Below are 15,578 nucleotides of genomic sequence, written 5' to 3' on the forward strand. Positions count from 1 at the left end.
GACCCGAACAGGCGCCGGAGTGTGGAGACTAGGGGATTTTCACAGTAACTTCATTGCAGTGTTAATGTAAGCCTTATTTGTGACTAATAAATAAACTTTAAACTTTACTTTATTATTTTGATGAAGAGCATGGGGGTTCTCCCTAATGTCCTACATAGAAACATAGAAACCAAATGCAGGAGTAGGCCATTCAGCCCTTCTAGCCTACTCCACCATTCATTTTGATCATTGCTGATCCTTAAATTAAATATCCTGATCTTGTCTTCCCTTTAGCCCCAAGAGCTTTATCTAATTTCTTAGTTAGGCCGCACTTGGAATATAGTGTTCAATTCTGGTCACCACACTACCAGAAGGGTGTGGAGGCTTTGGAGAGAATACAGAAAAGATTTAAAGTAAAGTAAGGTATATTTATTTATTAGTCTCAAGTAAGGCATACATTAATACTGCAATGGGGGTGCTACGAAATTCCCCTAGTCGCCACAGTCCGGCACCTGTTCGGGCCAATACACCTAACCAGTATGTCTTTCAGAATGTGGGAGGAAAACAGAGCACCCGGAGGAAACCCACGCAGACACGGGGAGAACGTGCAAACTCCACACAGAGAGTGACCGAAGCCGGGAATCGAGCCCAGGTCCCTGCCTCTGTGCCACCCCAGGATTTACCAGGATGTTGCCTGGTATGGAGGGCATTAGCTATGAGGAGAGGTTGGAGAAACTTGGTTTGTTCTCACTGGAACGACGGAGGTTGAGGGGCAACCTGATAGAAGTCTACAAGATTATGAGGGGCACGAACTGAGTGGATAGTCAGAAGCTTTTTTCTAGGGTGGGAGAGTCAATTAATAGGGGGCATAGGTTTAAGGTGTGAGGGGCAAGGTTTAAAGGAGATGTATGAGGCAAGTTTTTTACACAGAGAGTGGTGGGTGCCTGGAACACGCTGCCGGGGGAGGTAGTGGAAGCAGATACGATAGTGACTTTTAAGGGGCATCTTGACAAATACATGAATAGGATGGGAATAGAGGGATAGGGTCCCCGGAAGGTTAGTTCAGTCGGGCAGCATGGCCGGTGCACGCTTGGAGGGCCGAGGGGCCTGTTCCTGTGCTGTAATTTTCTTTGTTCTTTGTTCTTCTTGAAATCACACCACGTTTTGGCCTCAGCTACTTTCTGTGGTAGTGAATGCCACAGATTCACCACTCTCTTGGTGAAGAAATTTCTCCTCACCTCAGTCCTAATCCTGGTCAATATTTATCCCTCGACTGAACCAGACTATTTGTCGTTATCACATTGTTATTTGTGGGAGCTTGCTTGCGCAAATTAGTTGCCTCATTTCCTACATTACTACAGCGACTACATTTCAAAAAGTGCTTCATTGTTTGTACAATGCTTTGGGATGTCTGTTACGGAAATGCAAGATTTTCTTTCAGTTATTTCTCCCTCCAGAAATGTATCTAAACACATTTTAAAATAACAGTGGCAATTTCAACAGAGTCAGGTCTTGTTTTCCCTATCAACATTTCCACATAATAGAATCCCGACAGTACAGAAGGAGGCCATTCAATCCATCGAGTCTGTATCAACCACAATCCGACCTAGGCCCTATTTCCGTAACCCCACACATTTACCCTGCTAATCACCCTGACACTAATGGCCAATTAACCTAACCTGCACATCTTTGGATTGTGGGAGGAAACCGGAGCACCCGGAAGAAACCTACACAGACGTGGGAAGAAAGTGCAAATTCCACCCAGACAGTGACCAAGGCCAGAATTGAACCTGGGTCCCTGGCGCTGTGAGGCAACAGTGCTAACCACTGTGCCACCGTGCCGCCCATCTTTTGCAGTCACTGGACAAATGTGAACTTGAAATAAAGAATGGGTTCCATTGTGACTGGAAAGACAAGTTGGGAAGTTATAGAATGAGACAATTATCTATGGAATAGAATCATAGAATTCTACAGTGCAGAAGGAGGCCATTCGGCATATCGAGCCTGCACCAACCACAATCCCACCCTAGTCCCCCTGACACTAAGGGGCAATTTAGCATGGCCAATCCACTAACCCGCACATCTTTGGACTGTGGGAGGAAACCGGAGAATCCAGGGGAAACCCACGCAGACACGAGGAATGAAGAGCTTGTTGTATGAGGAACGGTTGAGGACTCTGGGTCTGTACTCGTTGGAGTTTAGAAGGATGAGGGGGGATCTTATTGAAACTTACAGGATACTGCGAGGCCTGGATAGAGTGGACATGGAGAGGTTTCCAACTAATAGGAAAATTAGTGGAAACCAGAGGGCATAACCTCAGGCTAAAGGAATGATCCTTTGAAAGAGAGATGAGGAGGAATTTCTTCAGCCAGAGAGAGGTGAATCTGTGGAACTCTTTGCTGCAGAAGGCCTTGGAGGCCAGGGATTGAGTGTCTTTAAGACTGAGATAGATAGGTTCTTGATTAATAAGGAGATCAGGTGTTATGGGGAAAAGACAGGAGAATGGGGATGAGAAAAATATCAGCCTTGATTGAATGGTGGAGCGGACTTGATGGGTCGAATAACTTAATTCTGCTCCTATGTCTTAGGGTCTTATGGGGAGAATGTGCAAACTCCACACAGACAGTGTGTGGTGAACCATCGTTGGTTCACCACTGGGGTTGTTATTGTGTTACTGTTGGGCTAGGGTGTTGTTGTTATGGGGGTTGTACTATGTTGTTGGGTTAGGGTGTTTACCTGTCCTAAGTGTTATCATGGCACACTCCAGTGGGGTCCCGCCTCCGGTGGCAGGGTATAAGACCCCCTGCTCCGGCAGGACCCCTTCAGTCTGAACGGGTGAATTTGTGTTAGTAGTTTCATTGTTAATGTATTAAAGCCTTCAGTTCTAAAGCCTTGTTTCCGGGTGCTCATTGAGGTGCATCAATTTAATACATTAACTGAGAATATGGAACAGATCCTAAAACCGGATCGTCTGACACTGGACCCACGTGCGGTCGGTGCAGCTAACACGTTCGAACATTGGTGGAAATGCTTCGAGGACTACCTGGCAGCCTCGGTAGCTATCACTACAGACAGTGATAGACTCCAGGTCCTCCACGCAAGGGTAAGCGACACGATTTACCTAGCCATTCGTGCAGCTTCCACTTACCAGGGTGCCGTCGAGCTCCTAAAGAATAGGTACATTACGCCACCCAACGAGATTCACGCTCGTTATCTCCTCGCTACACGACGTCGGCAGTCGGGCGAGACCATAGAAGACTACGCCAATGAACTCCTGCAGCTTGCCAGGGGTTGTGACTGTAAGGATGTCTCCGCCGAGCAGTACATGCAAGACCTCGCCCGAGACGCGTTCGTAGCAGGGGTAGGGTCCTCGTACATCAGACTTAAATTATTAGAAAAGGGGAAACTCAACTTGACCCAGGCAATGGGGATGGCCGTGAGGTTGGAGGCGGCGTCGAAGAGCTTGGCGCTGTACCCCGAGGACCACGTGCAGTCAACGTGGTTGGAGCAAGCTCTGCTCCCTCCTCGCCCCGCGAACCCGCGCTCCCAGATCGATTCGACGACGGCGGCAGCTCCAGGTGGCCAGCGATGCTATTTTTGCGGTGGGGCCAAGCATCCACGGCAACAGTGTCCGGCAAGAACGGCAATCTGCAGCCAGTGCGGTAAAAAAGGCCACTACGGCAAAGTCTGCAGGTCCAAACCTAAAAACGGCAGTGCAGCTTGTAACCCTCCAGAACGGAGACCATCTCTTTCGGCGCTGCAGTACCCACGAGGTCCGACCACGTGCGATCTCAGGACGGCGCCATCGTGGCAGACAGAGGAGGAGGAAGACCACCAGGAGTCGCTGCGCTTGGAGCCCTCGGCCACATGCGATTCATGGGGGCGGCCATCATGGTCCACGACGACTAGGAGCGACCAGCAGGGGTCCTCAGCATCCACATCGGCAGCATGCAGCAGCGACCAGCAGGGGTCCTCAGCATCCACATCGGCAGCATGCAGTGACGCCCAGGGACCAACGGTGGCGTCGATCTCTCTGGATCAGACCAGGCATTACAGACTGGAACATTCCATGATGGAGGTAAAGGTTAGTGGCAGAACTGTGAATTGTCTGTTTGACAGTGGGAGCACCGAAAGTTTCATACACCCTGAAACTGCTAAAAGGTGTGGACTCCGGGTTCTCCCTGCCAAACAGACAATTTCCATGGCATCACAGTCCCGGTCTGTACCGATCCAAGGACGATGTATGGTAACTCTTGAGGTACAGGGCACAGTTTACGAGCAATACAGGCTCCTTGTGCTACCTCACCTTTGCGCGCCAATTCTCCTCGGACTAAACTTTATGGCCCACATGAGGAGTGTGATCCTACAGTACGGTGGGCCACTCCCTTCACTGGCAGTAGGGAACCAGCCGCAGCCTCCAAATTGCCCAAAGCGCCCCGCGTGCAATCTATCCACCCTGAAGATCACAACACCATCCCTTTTTAAAAATCTGGTACCTGGCTGCAAGCCCATCGCTACTAAAAGTAGGCGTTACAGCGCTGAGGACCGGATCTTTATTAGATCTGAGGTTCAGCGGCTCCTCAAGGAAGGGATCATACAGGCCAGTGCTAGTCCGTGGAGAGCGCAGGTCGTGATAGTCAAAAGCGGGAACAAACCTCGGATGGTCATCGACTATAGTCAGACCATTAATAGATACACGCAGCTGGATGCGTATCCTCTCCCGCGCATTTCTGATATGGTCAATCAGATTGCGCAGTACCGAGTGTTTTCTACCATAGACCTTAAGTCCGCCTACCATCAACTCCCCATCCGCCCAGAGGACCGACAATATACGGCTTTTGAGGCGGATGGTCGTCTATACCAATTCCTCAGGGTTCCATTTGGTGTCACCAATGGGGTCTCGGTCTTCCAGCGTGCTATGGACTGAATGGTGGACCAGAACGGGTTGCGGGCTACCTTCCCGTACCTGGATAACGTCACCATCTGCGGCCATGACCAGCAGGACCACGACACGAATCTCCAACACTTTCTACGCACTGCATCTCGCCTGAATCTGACCTATAACAGGGAGAAGTGCGTATTCCGTACGCGTAGGTTAGCCATCCTCGGATACGTGGTGGAAAACGGGGTCATTGGCCCTGATCCAGACCGTATGCGCCCACTCACTGAACTTCCCTTGCCCGCTAGCACGAAAGCACTGAGGAGATGCCTCGGGTTCTTTTCGTATTATGCACAGTGGGTCCCCAACTACGCGGACAAAGCTCGTCCGCTCATTAAGTCCACGACCTTCCCACTTACGCCGGAGGCCCAATTGGCCTTCAAGGTTTTGAAAAGCGACATCTCGAAAGCCACGATGCACGCGGTGGATGAATCCATCCCTTTCCAGGTGGAGAGTGATGCATCTGACTTCGCCCTAGCCGCCACACTAAACCAGGCAGGCAGGCCCGTCGCGTTTTTTTCCCGCACCCTTCAAGGCCCAGAGATTCGGCACTCAGCGGTGGAAAAGGAGGCTCAGGCCATTGTGGAGGCAGTCAGACACTGGCGCCATTACCTGGCAGGTAAGCGGTTCACCCTGATCACGGATCAACGATCCGTGGCGTTTATGTTCAGTAACACGCAGAGGGGCAAGATCAAGAACGATAAGATCTTGCGGTGGAGAATTGAGCTCTCCACCTATAATTACGATATTATGTATCGTCCAGGGAAGCTCAATGAGCCCTCGGATGCCCTCTCGCGTGGAACATGCGCCATCATGCAGGAGGACCGCTTGAAGGCTCTCCACAATGATCTGTGTCATCCTGGAGTCACCAGACTCTACCACTTCATAAAAGCCCGCAACCTACCCTACTCGGTGGAGGAGGTCAGGTCAGTTACTAGAAGTTGTCGGATTTGCGCAGAATGCAAACCACACTTTTATCGACCAGACCGGGCACATTTGGTCAAGGCCACTCGCCCTTTTGAGAGGCTGAGTGTAGATTTTAAGGGCCCCCTTCCCTCAACGGATCGGAATGTCTATTTTCTTAACATAATAGACGAATTTTCCCGGTTTCCGTTTGTTTTCCCCTGTGCGGACACGTCGACTGCCACCGTCATCAAGGCATTCAGTGAGCTTTTTACCCTGTTCGGGTACCCCTGCTATATTCATAGCGACAGGGGCTCGTCGTTCATGAGCAACGACTTGAGGCAATTCCTGCTCTCATTCGGGATTGCCTCTAGTAGAACCACGAGCTACAACCCTAGGGGTAACGGACAGGTGGAAAGGGAGAATGCTACAGTCTGGAAGGCTGTCCTACTGGCACTGAAATCCAAGGGCCTTCCAGTCTCCCGGTGGCAGGAGGTCCTTCCAACTGCGCTCCATTCTATCCGCTCCCTCCTGTGTACGGCAACCAATGCTACTCCCCACGAGAGGATGTTCTCATTCCCTCGGAAGTCGTCCTCGGGGACCTCATTGCCAGCCTGGTTGACGTACCCAGGACCCGTCCTTCTGCGGCGCCATGTGAGGGCTCGCAAGTCCGACCCCTTGGTCGAACCGGTCCAACTCCTCCACGCCAACCCTCAGTATGCCTATGTGGCATATCCTGACGGGCGAGAGGACACTGTCTCCATTAGAGACCTGGCGCCCGCAGGGGACGTAGCAACTCCTGTCGCTCCTATTCCCCCAGTCACAGATCCACTACTCCTCATTACTTCCCCAGACGTGGCGCGGTCAGCACCGGGACCAGTGCATAACACTTTTACTCCCATGTACAGCTTGCCTGAGACTCGGAGATCGGCGCCACCATCATCACCACCACCACCACCACCAAACGTTCCAGGATCCCCTACACCATCGCCTCATCAGGGCCGGCCGGCCCGGGAGTCTTTGAGGGGACAGCCAGATGTTGCTTTGAGAGAGCCACCGCAAGCACCTGCTCCGGTTTCGCAACTGGTGTTGAGAAGATCGCAGCGTCGGTGTGGTCCTCCAGACCGTCTGGACTTGTGAATCCTGTTATTTTTTTTGTCATTGTCTGTTTTCATCCACCCCGCCACCTTTGGTTCCTAAAGGAGGGGTGAATGTGGTGAACCATCGTTGGTTCACCACTGGGGTTGTTATTGTGTTACTGTTGGGCTAGGGTGTTGTTGTTATGGGGGTTGTACTATGTTGTTGGGTTAGGGTGTTTACCTGTCCTAAGTGTTATCATGGCACACTCCAGTGGGGTCCCGCCTCCGGTGGCAGGGTATAAGACCCCCTGCTCCGGCAGGACCCCTTCAGTCTGAACGGGTGAATTTGTGTTAGTAGTTTCATTGTTAATGTATTAAAGCCTTCAGTTCTAAAGCCTTGTTTCCGGGTGCTCATTGAGGTGCATCACAGTGACCCAAGCCGGGAATCAAACCCGGGTCCCTGGCGCTGTGAGGCAGCAGTGCTAACCACTGTGCCACCATGCTGCCTTAATTTAAACATACAGGTAGTCGTTCAAACTCACCAATACCGCTCACTTCAGCATTTATGCCACAACTCTTTACCCTATGAATGTTAAACGGTTGACAACACATCTGACTCTAATTTCCCCATTTGAAGTTGTTTCTTCTGGTATTTTGGCCCTTTATCATGATGCCCATTTAGCTTGGGTCCATCTCATTAATGTCCTTCATGTTGCTTTAAAAACTTTCCTTAAATCACCCTAGGGTCACATCTTTTCTAATGGAAGGCAGCTTAACTGTTTGCTGCAAGCCAATTTTGTTCCATTTTGTGACTAAGACCAGAAGAAATAGGAACAGGAGTAGGCCATTTGGCCCCTTTAGCCTGCTCTGCCTTCAGTAGGATCACGGTTGTTCAGGATTATTACATTTAAAGCAGAAAATTGGTCGGGGGAGAACTAGAGATGGTCTGAGGCTGGTTTGTGTGAATGTCACCAACATAACAGTATTAGCAAACACAACAGGACCATGCTGCTCATCAGAAACTTCCTATTGGGTGGCACAGTAGCACAGTGGCTAGCACTGCTGCTTCACAGCGCCAGGAACCCCGGTTCAATTCCCGGCTGGGGTCACTGTCAGTGTGGAGTTTGCACGTTCTCCCCATGTCTGCATGGGTTTCCTCCGGGAGCTCTGGTTTCCTCCCGCATTCTGAAAGAGGTGCTGATTAGGTGCACTGACCTGAACAGGTGCTGGACAATGGTGACTAGGGGAATTTCACAGTAACTTCATTGCAGTGTTAATGTAAGCCTTACTTGTGACGAATAAATAAACTTTAACTTTAGTTATCTTTTTGGGTTTGTTTTAACTGAGCGTCGATGTTAATCCATTGACCAGCTTTTGAAACTAAACTGGATGTCACAACAAGCTAACAAACTATTTGTCCAAAAACATCAAACTCATCCAAAACTTGGCTAATAGTATCCTAGCTCGCATCAATTCCCATTCACCCATCAGCTCTTTGCTCGCTGACCTACATTATTGTTGAAACATTTCATCTTGCACTCATCAGGGCAGATTTGGAAGAATACCAAATCTAAGAGCAACAACAATTTATACTGCATGAGAAGAGAGTGCTAATTTGTTGGCAACTGTACTTTGATTGGTAAAGGCATTGCCATTATCTACATTACTTTTAATCAAGAACTCACCAAGGTTCCTTAGGCAGCATCTTCCAAACCCATTGCCTCTACCATCCAGAAGGAAATATATAGAGTCATAAAGTCATAGAGGTTTACAGCATGGAAACAGGCCCTTCAGTCCAACTTGTCCATGCCGCCCTTTTTTTTTAAAACCCCTAAACTAATCCCAATTTCCCGCATTTGGCCCATATCCTTCTCCCCATCATACCCATGTAACTATCTAAGTGCTTTTTAAAAGACAAAATTGTACCCGTCTCTACTACTACCTCTGGCAGCTCGTTCCAGACACTCACCACCCTCTGGACACTTTTGTATCTCTCCCCTCTCAACTTAAACCTATGCCCTCTGGTTTTAGACTCCCCTACCTTTGGGAAAAGATATTGACTATCTAGCTGATCTATGCCCCTCATTATTTTATAAGGTCACCCCTCAGCCTCCTGCGCTCCAGAGAAAAAAGTCCTAATCTATCCAGCCTCTCCTTATAACTCAATCCATCAAGTCCCGGTAGCATCTCAGTAAATCTTTTCTGCACTCTTTCCAGTTTAATAATATCCTTTCTATAATAGGGTGACCAGAATTGCACACAGTATTCCAAGTGTGGCCTTATCAATGTCTTGTACAACTTCAACAAGATGTCCCAACTCCAGTATTCAATGTTCTGAACAATGAAACCAAGCATGCCGAATGCCTTCTTCACCATTCTGTCCACCTGTGACTCCACTTTCAAGGAGCTATGAACATGTACCCCTAGATCTCTTTGTTCTATAACTCTCCCCAACGCCCTACCATTAACTGAGTAAATCCTGCCCTGGTTCAATCTACCAAAATGCATCACCTCACATTTGTCTAAATAAACTCCATCTGCCATTCGTCGGCCCACTGGCCCAATTGATCAAGATCCCGTTGCAATTGGAGATAACTTTCTTCACTGTCCACTATGCCACCAATCTTAGGGTCATCTGCAAACTTACTAACCATGCCTCCTATATTCTCATCCAAATCATTAAAATAAACGACAAATAACAGAGGATCCAGAACTGACCCCTGAGGCACACCGCTGGTCACAGGCCTCCAGTTTGAAAAACAATTCTCTACAACCACCCTCTGGCTCCTGTCAAGAAGCCAATTTTGTATCCATTTAGATACCTCACCCTGGATCCCGTGAGATTTAACCTTATGCACCAACCTACCATGCGGTACCTTGTCAAAGGCATTGCTAAAGTCCATGTAGACAACATCAACTGCACTGCCCTCATCTACCTTCTTGGTTACCCCTTCAAAAAACTCAAAATATATGGGGAGACAATGGCGCAGTGGTATTGTCACTAGTAAATAGAAACCCAGGGTAATGCTCTCGGATCCTGGGTTCAAATCCCATCACGGCAGATGGTGGAAGTTGAATTCAATAAAAATCTAATTAAAAGTCTAATGATGACCATGAAACATTGTTGATTGCTATAAAAGTCCACCTGGTTCACTAATGTCCTTTAGGGAAGGAAATCTGCTCTCCTTACCTGGTCTGGACTGCATGTGACTCCAGAGCCACAGCAATGTATGCGCATTTAGAAAGGAATAAACTCATTAACGATAGTCAGCATGGTTTTGTGAGAGGGAGGTCATGCCTCACTAACCTGGTGGAGTTTTTTGAAGAAGTGACCAAAATGGTTGACGAAGGAAGGGCCGTGGATGTTGTCTATATGGACTTTAGTAAAGCGTTTGACAAAGTCCCTCATGATAGGCTGGTGAAAAAGGTTGGATCTCATGGGATAAAGGGGGAGGTGGCTAGATGGGTGGAGAACTGGCTTGGTCACAGAAGACAGAGGGTGGTAGTGGAAGGGTCTTTTTCCGGCTGGAGGACTGTGACTAGTGGTGTTCCGCAGGGCTCTGTATTGGGACCTCTGCTGTTTGTGATTTATATAAATGATCTGGAAGAAGGTGGAACTGGGGTGATCAGTAAGTTTGCGGACGACACAAAATTGGCAGGACTTGCAGATAGTGAGGAGCATTGTCAGAAGCTACAGAAGGATATAGATAGGCTGGAAATTTGGGCAAAGAAATGGCAGATGGAGTTCAATCCTGATAAATGCGAAGTGGTGCATTTTGGTAGAAATAATGTAGGGAGGAGCTATATGATAAATGGCAGAACCATAAAGGGTGTAGATACGCAGAGGGACCTGGGTGTGCAAGTCCACAGATCCTTGAAAGTGACGTCACAGGTGGAGAAGGTGGTGAAGAAGGCATATGGCATGCTTGCCTTTATAGGACGGGGCATAGAGTATAAAAGTTGGGGTCTGATGTTGCAGATGTATAGAACGTTGGTTCGGCCGCATCTGGAATACTGCGTCCAGTTCTGGTCGCCACACTACCAGAAAGACGTGGAGGCTTTGGAGAGAGTACAGAGGAGGTTTACCAGGATGTTACCTGGTATGGAGGGGCTTAGTTATGAGGAGAGATTGGGTAAACTGGGGTTGTTCTCCTTGGAAAGACGGAGGATGAGGGGAGACTTAATAGAGGTGTATAAAATTATGAAAGGCATAGATAGGGTGAACGGTGGGAAGCTTTTCCCCAGGTCGGTGGTGACATTCACGAGGGGTCATAGGTTCAAGGCGAAGGGAGGGAGGTTTAACACAGATATCAGACGGACATATTTTACACAGAGGGTGGTGGGGGCCTGGAATGCGCTGCCAGGCAAGGTGGTGGAGGCGGACACACTGGGAACGTTTAAGACTTATCTAGACAGCCATATGAACGGAGTGGGAATGGAGGGATACAAAAGAATGGTCTAGTTTGGACCAGGGAGCGGCGCGGGCTTGGAGGGCCGAAGGGCCTGTTCCTGTGCTGTATTGTTCTTTGTTCTTTGTTCAATGTGGTTGACTCTTAATGCCCTCAGGGATGGCAATAAATGCTGACCTAGCCAACGATGTCCACATCCCATGAATGAATAAAAAAAGGACAGTAATACCTGGGAACACCACCACCTGGAGTTTCCTCTCTGAGTCAGTCACCATCTTGACTTGAAAATATATCGCTGTCACTGGGTCAAAATTCTGGAACTTCCACCTTAACAATACAGTGGGTGTACCGACACCACAGGGACTGCAGCGGTTCGTGAAGGCAACTCACCATCGCCTTCTCAAGGCCAATCAGGGATGGGCAATAAATGCAACACTTGTTCCCATGAGCGAATTCAGTTAAATGCCGTGGTCGGTTTAATTCTGGTAAAGATGCTTTGGGCGGGCTTTTCTGGCTCCTCCCACCTGCAGGATCTTCTGGTCCAGCCAAAGTCGGCCCCTTGTCCAGTTCCCAGTTCCCCGGCAGTGGGGCAGGTGAGCCTTGCAAAAGACCATGGATTTCAGTGGGACCAGAAGTAGTCAGTCGGTAGAAGTGGCAGAGTGGTTAGCACCACTGTTTAACAGCGTCAGGGACTCGGGTTCGATTCCCGGCTCGGGTCACTGTCTGTATGGAGTTTGTACATTCTCCCCGTGTCTGCGTGAGTTTCCTCCGGGTGCTCCGGTTTCCTCCCACAGTCCAAAGATGTAGTGGGCAGGTGGATTGGCCATGCTAAATTGACCCTAGTCTCGGGGGGGGGATTAGCAGGGTGAATATGTGGGGTTATAGGGATAGGGTGAATTTGTTGTCAGTGCAGGCTTGATGGGCCGAATGGCCTCCTGCTGTACTGTAGGGATTCTGTGATTCTCGTCCTGCTGGCTGGAGGGGACGGGGATTGGGAAAATGAAAGTTGTTGTCGTTGTTCACTCAAAACCACGGGCCTGAATTAAGCCCAGGTTAGTGGAACCGAAACATTTTCCTGATGCCCGCCTAAGGGCCCGGAATGAAATGAGCTAAATTCTCCAGACTCTCACTGAACCCCAAGCATTTTATGAGCAGGAGGGGGAGAGGTTACTTAACTTTTAAGCAAGGCTTTTCTAATTATAAAATAAAATGATGTGCAATCTAATACTGATCATGCTGAACAGCAAATCTTCCATACCCTTACTGGATAGAGCAGCGATCTGACTTTCTGAGCAAGGTAGAATGGGACTGATCTAATCAAGACGAAACAGATTAAAAATAATGAACTAGTAAATTGAGGCAATTTGGATATAATTTTTCAATTTAATTGGTTGCACGGCAAATTTAAGAGATGATTACCAGCAGACTTCTGGTAATTTGAAAGGCAACAGGTCAAATGACACTGGGTGTAAGAGGTAACTGGAGTCACAACCTTTGATGGTCAAAGGAATGTTCTAATTATGTTTGTGAATTGCGCTCCATCGGGGTTTGAGTTAGGGAGATCAGAATCGCTCTTTCTTTGGATTTTCTTGTTCTCATCATTTCCCATATCTGATGTGCAGAGTCCTCCCTGGCTAAGATTGCTGTCTGGTGCTGTGGAATGGAGTGGCCATTATACTGAGATACTCAGGGGGGGCTTATTGACAATGCTGGAACAGTACATCAACTTGTGTCCGCTTTAGCAAAGTAGGGAGGGACATTTAAAGGATTTGCTTGCGCCCATTGAGGTGAGGGAAGGCACTGGTGAGAAATGGAGATCTCTCAATTTCAAAGCAATTGTCACACCAAACAATTCTAGATCGCATACCAAAAGGCCAAGTACCTTCCACGTCATCTCCAACCATTGGCTTTCTCTCCAATCCTAACAAGAGCACCTCCTATTGTACTAGCCTAGGATTTTCTCCTTCCTCACTCCAACCATCCTTGGCTCTGTGTGAATGACAGTAACAACAAGGGTCAAATTAGGGGCAGTTTGACTATATACACACCTGCCTACTGTGAACTGGATTGAAACTGGTGGAATGAATTGCATATCACTAGATAGATAGATGCTGGGAGGATGTCCCCGATTGTGGGGGAATCCAGAACCAGGGATCACAGTCCGAGGATTCAGGGTAGACCATTTAGGATAGAGATGAGGAGACATTTCTTCACCCAAAGAGTTGTGAGCCTGTGGAATTCATTACCACAGGAAGTAGTTGATGTCAAAACATTGAATGTATTCAAGAGGCGGCTGGATATAGCACTTGGGGTGAATGGGATCAAAGGTTATGGGGAGAAAGCAGGATTAGGCTATTGAGTTGGATGATCAGCCATGATCGTGATGAATGGTGGAGCAGGCTCGAAGGGCCGAATGGCCTCCTCCTGCTCCTATCTTCTATGTTTCTATGCATCAGACTTTTACAGATGGAAGAGATTTTAATCCCATTAATCTCTTAAACCATAGTATCCAAAAATCTGTCCATTCAAGATTGGTGGGTTTTGGTTACTAAGAAAATTTAGTGATATAAAGGTAAAGTCGCCATAGCTCCATATGACCCTAGGCTGCTCTCCCCTTTGAGGGACAGAGCTGAATGGTGGTGATTTACCCTGAGGGTCACCACACCTCAAGCAAGGGCAAAGGTTGAGAAGACATGGCCTTCATAAATAACCTCAGCCAGTACGGGAATTGAATCCACGCTGTTAGCATCATTCTACATCACAAACCAGCCATCCAGCCCACTGAGCTAAACCAAGCTATGTGATAATGACCAGATAATCTGTTTTAGCATCTGGGGATCTTGGGGCAGAATGGGTAGCCTCCTGAGAACTGAATTAGAAGCTCCAGGTTCAAGTCCCATCCTAGGATGATGGACAAGGATGGTGCTTTAACAACACAGCCAAACAGGTTGAGTATGTCAACCTGCAAAACTCTTTCAACATGTCAATGGCTGGCGGTAAGAGTGGGAGAGACTCCTGGTCAGCCACTTCATGTGGAGTGGTGTCCCTCAAACTTCTAGTGACCTGTTTCAGGAGAAAACTCACTGTGGGAACAGATGAAATGTGTCTTGTGTTCCACTAGATGTGGGAAGAGACACGACAATAACAATCTGTTCCAGTGAGATCGATTAAGGGATAAATACTGACCAGCTTTCAGGGGGGAGGTCCCCTGTTCTTCAGTGAAATAGTGCCATTGGATTTATTACATTTACATCCACTTGAAAGAGCAGACAGAGCCACAACCTCTGCCTCAGGCCAGGAAGAACTCCCTTGCTCTTCTTTGACAGGGTTTTGGCTTTCATCTGGAAGATGGCTCCTTCAACAGTACAGCAGTCCCTCAGTACGGTGCTGGAGCCTCAGCCCAGATCTTGTGCTCAGGTCTGTGGAGCGAGGATTGAGTTCACAGCCTTCTGACCACCCTTGGACCCAAAGGTGAGAACTTAAAATGAAACAAACCAGGTGTGTATGTATGACAGCTGTTTCTCACTGTCACTCTCTGTGGTGCTAAATCATCATAATAAATCCAATAAATAAATCCCTTTATGGCTCTGATTGCGACTGCCTCATTCCACCATTTGTACCTGAAAATTACAGGTGGGTCCCTACAACAAAGCAACAGCCCAGCTCACCATACTTAAGCAGCATGCCTGAAATTTATATGAGGCAGGATCTTTGACACCAATGGAACAGTCAAAATGTGCATTTCAGCCGTCGTCGGATCATTTTTCAGGCGAAAATTGGGCAGATGGTAAACCAAAATCAGTCTTTTCCCTCTCCCCTACGTAATTCTTCACGGCTCGAGGTGGAAAGAAAAAGGGGACATTTCAGAAAAGTGGAAACGGAAAAACTTGCTGCTTTGCTGAGACGATATCAAGTGAAGTTTAGGAGCCACTAAGTTAAAACATGACACCAGAGATTGAAAGAAAATGATTTAATAACTCAATTAAATGATATTATAGATCTGCCCATAGTATCGTTCTGTTCCTTGTGTTATTGATAATGAAAATTCTCACTGACATTTTGGAACAAATTTAATTAATATTGTTTTTTTATAGGAAGTGTTGGTTTTTAAGTGTATGAATCTCAATCTTGGCAGCAGTTCATCCAGAAACTGATCTTACTTCTGGTCACTTTAATAAGATTTGGTTACAACTGACCTACTTAGCAAATTTTCTGTAAGTCATTCGACCTGATTACTGGTAGACCCAACTGCAACCAGCCTTGAGGGAA

General features: G+C 47.9%; 1 protein-coding gene across 1 annotated transcript in view; it reads left to right on the forward strand.

Annotated features, from left to right (window-relative positions):
• The first annotated feature begins 11,800 nt into the window (after nt 1-11,800).
• htr3a (5-hydroxytryptamine (serotonin) receptor 3A) overlaps nt 11,801-15,578 on the forward strand; it is a 44,517-nt gene continuing 40,739 nt past the window's right edge. The window contains exons 1-2 of the mRNA XM_078199156.1: nt 11,801-11,902; nt 14,636-14,726. Of these exons, the coding sequence (XP_078055282.1) occupies nt 11,801-11,902; nt 14,636-14,726 (193 nt within the window). The remainder of the gene's footprint in view (nt 11,903-14,635; nt 14,727-15,578) is intronic.

Source organism: Mustelus asterias, chromosome 27 (assembly GCF_964213995.1).
Source record: "Mustelus asterias chromosome 27, sMusAst1.hap1.1, whole genome shotgun sequence".
NCBI classification, from domain to species: domain Eukaryota; kingdom Metazoa; phylum Chordata; class Chondrichthyes; order Carcharhiniformes; family Triakidae; genus Mustelus; species Mustelus asterias.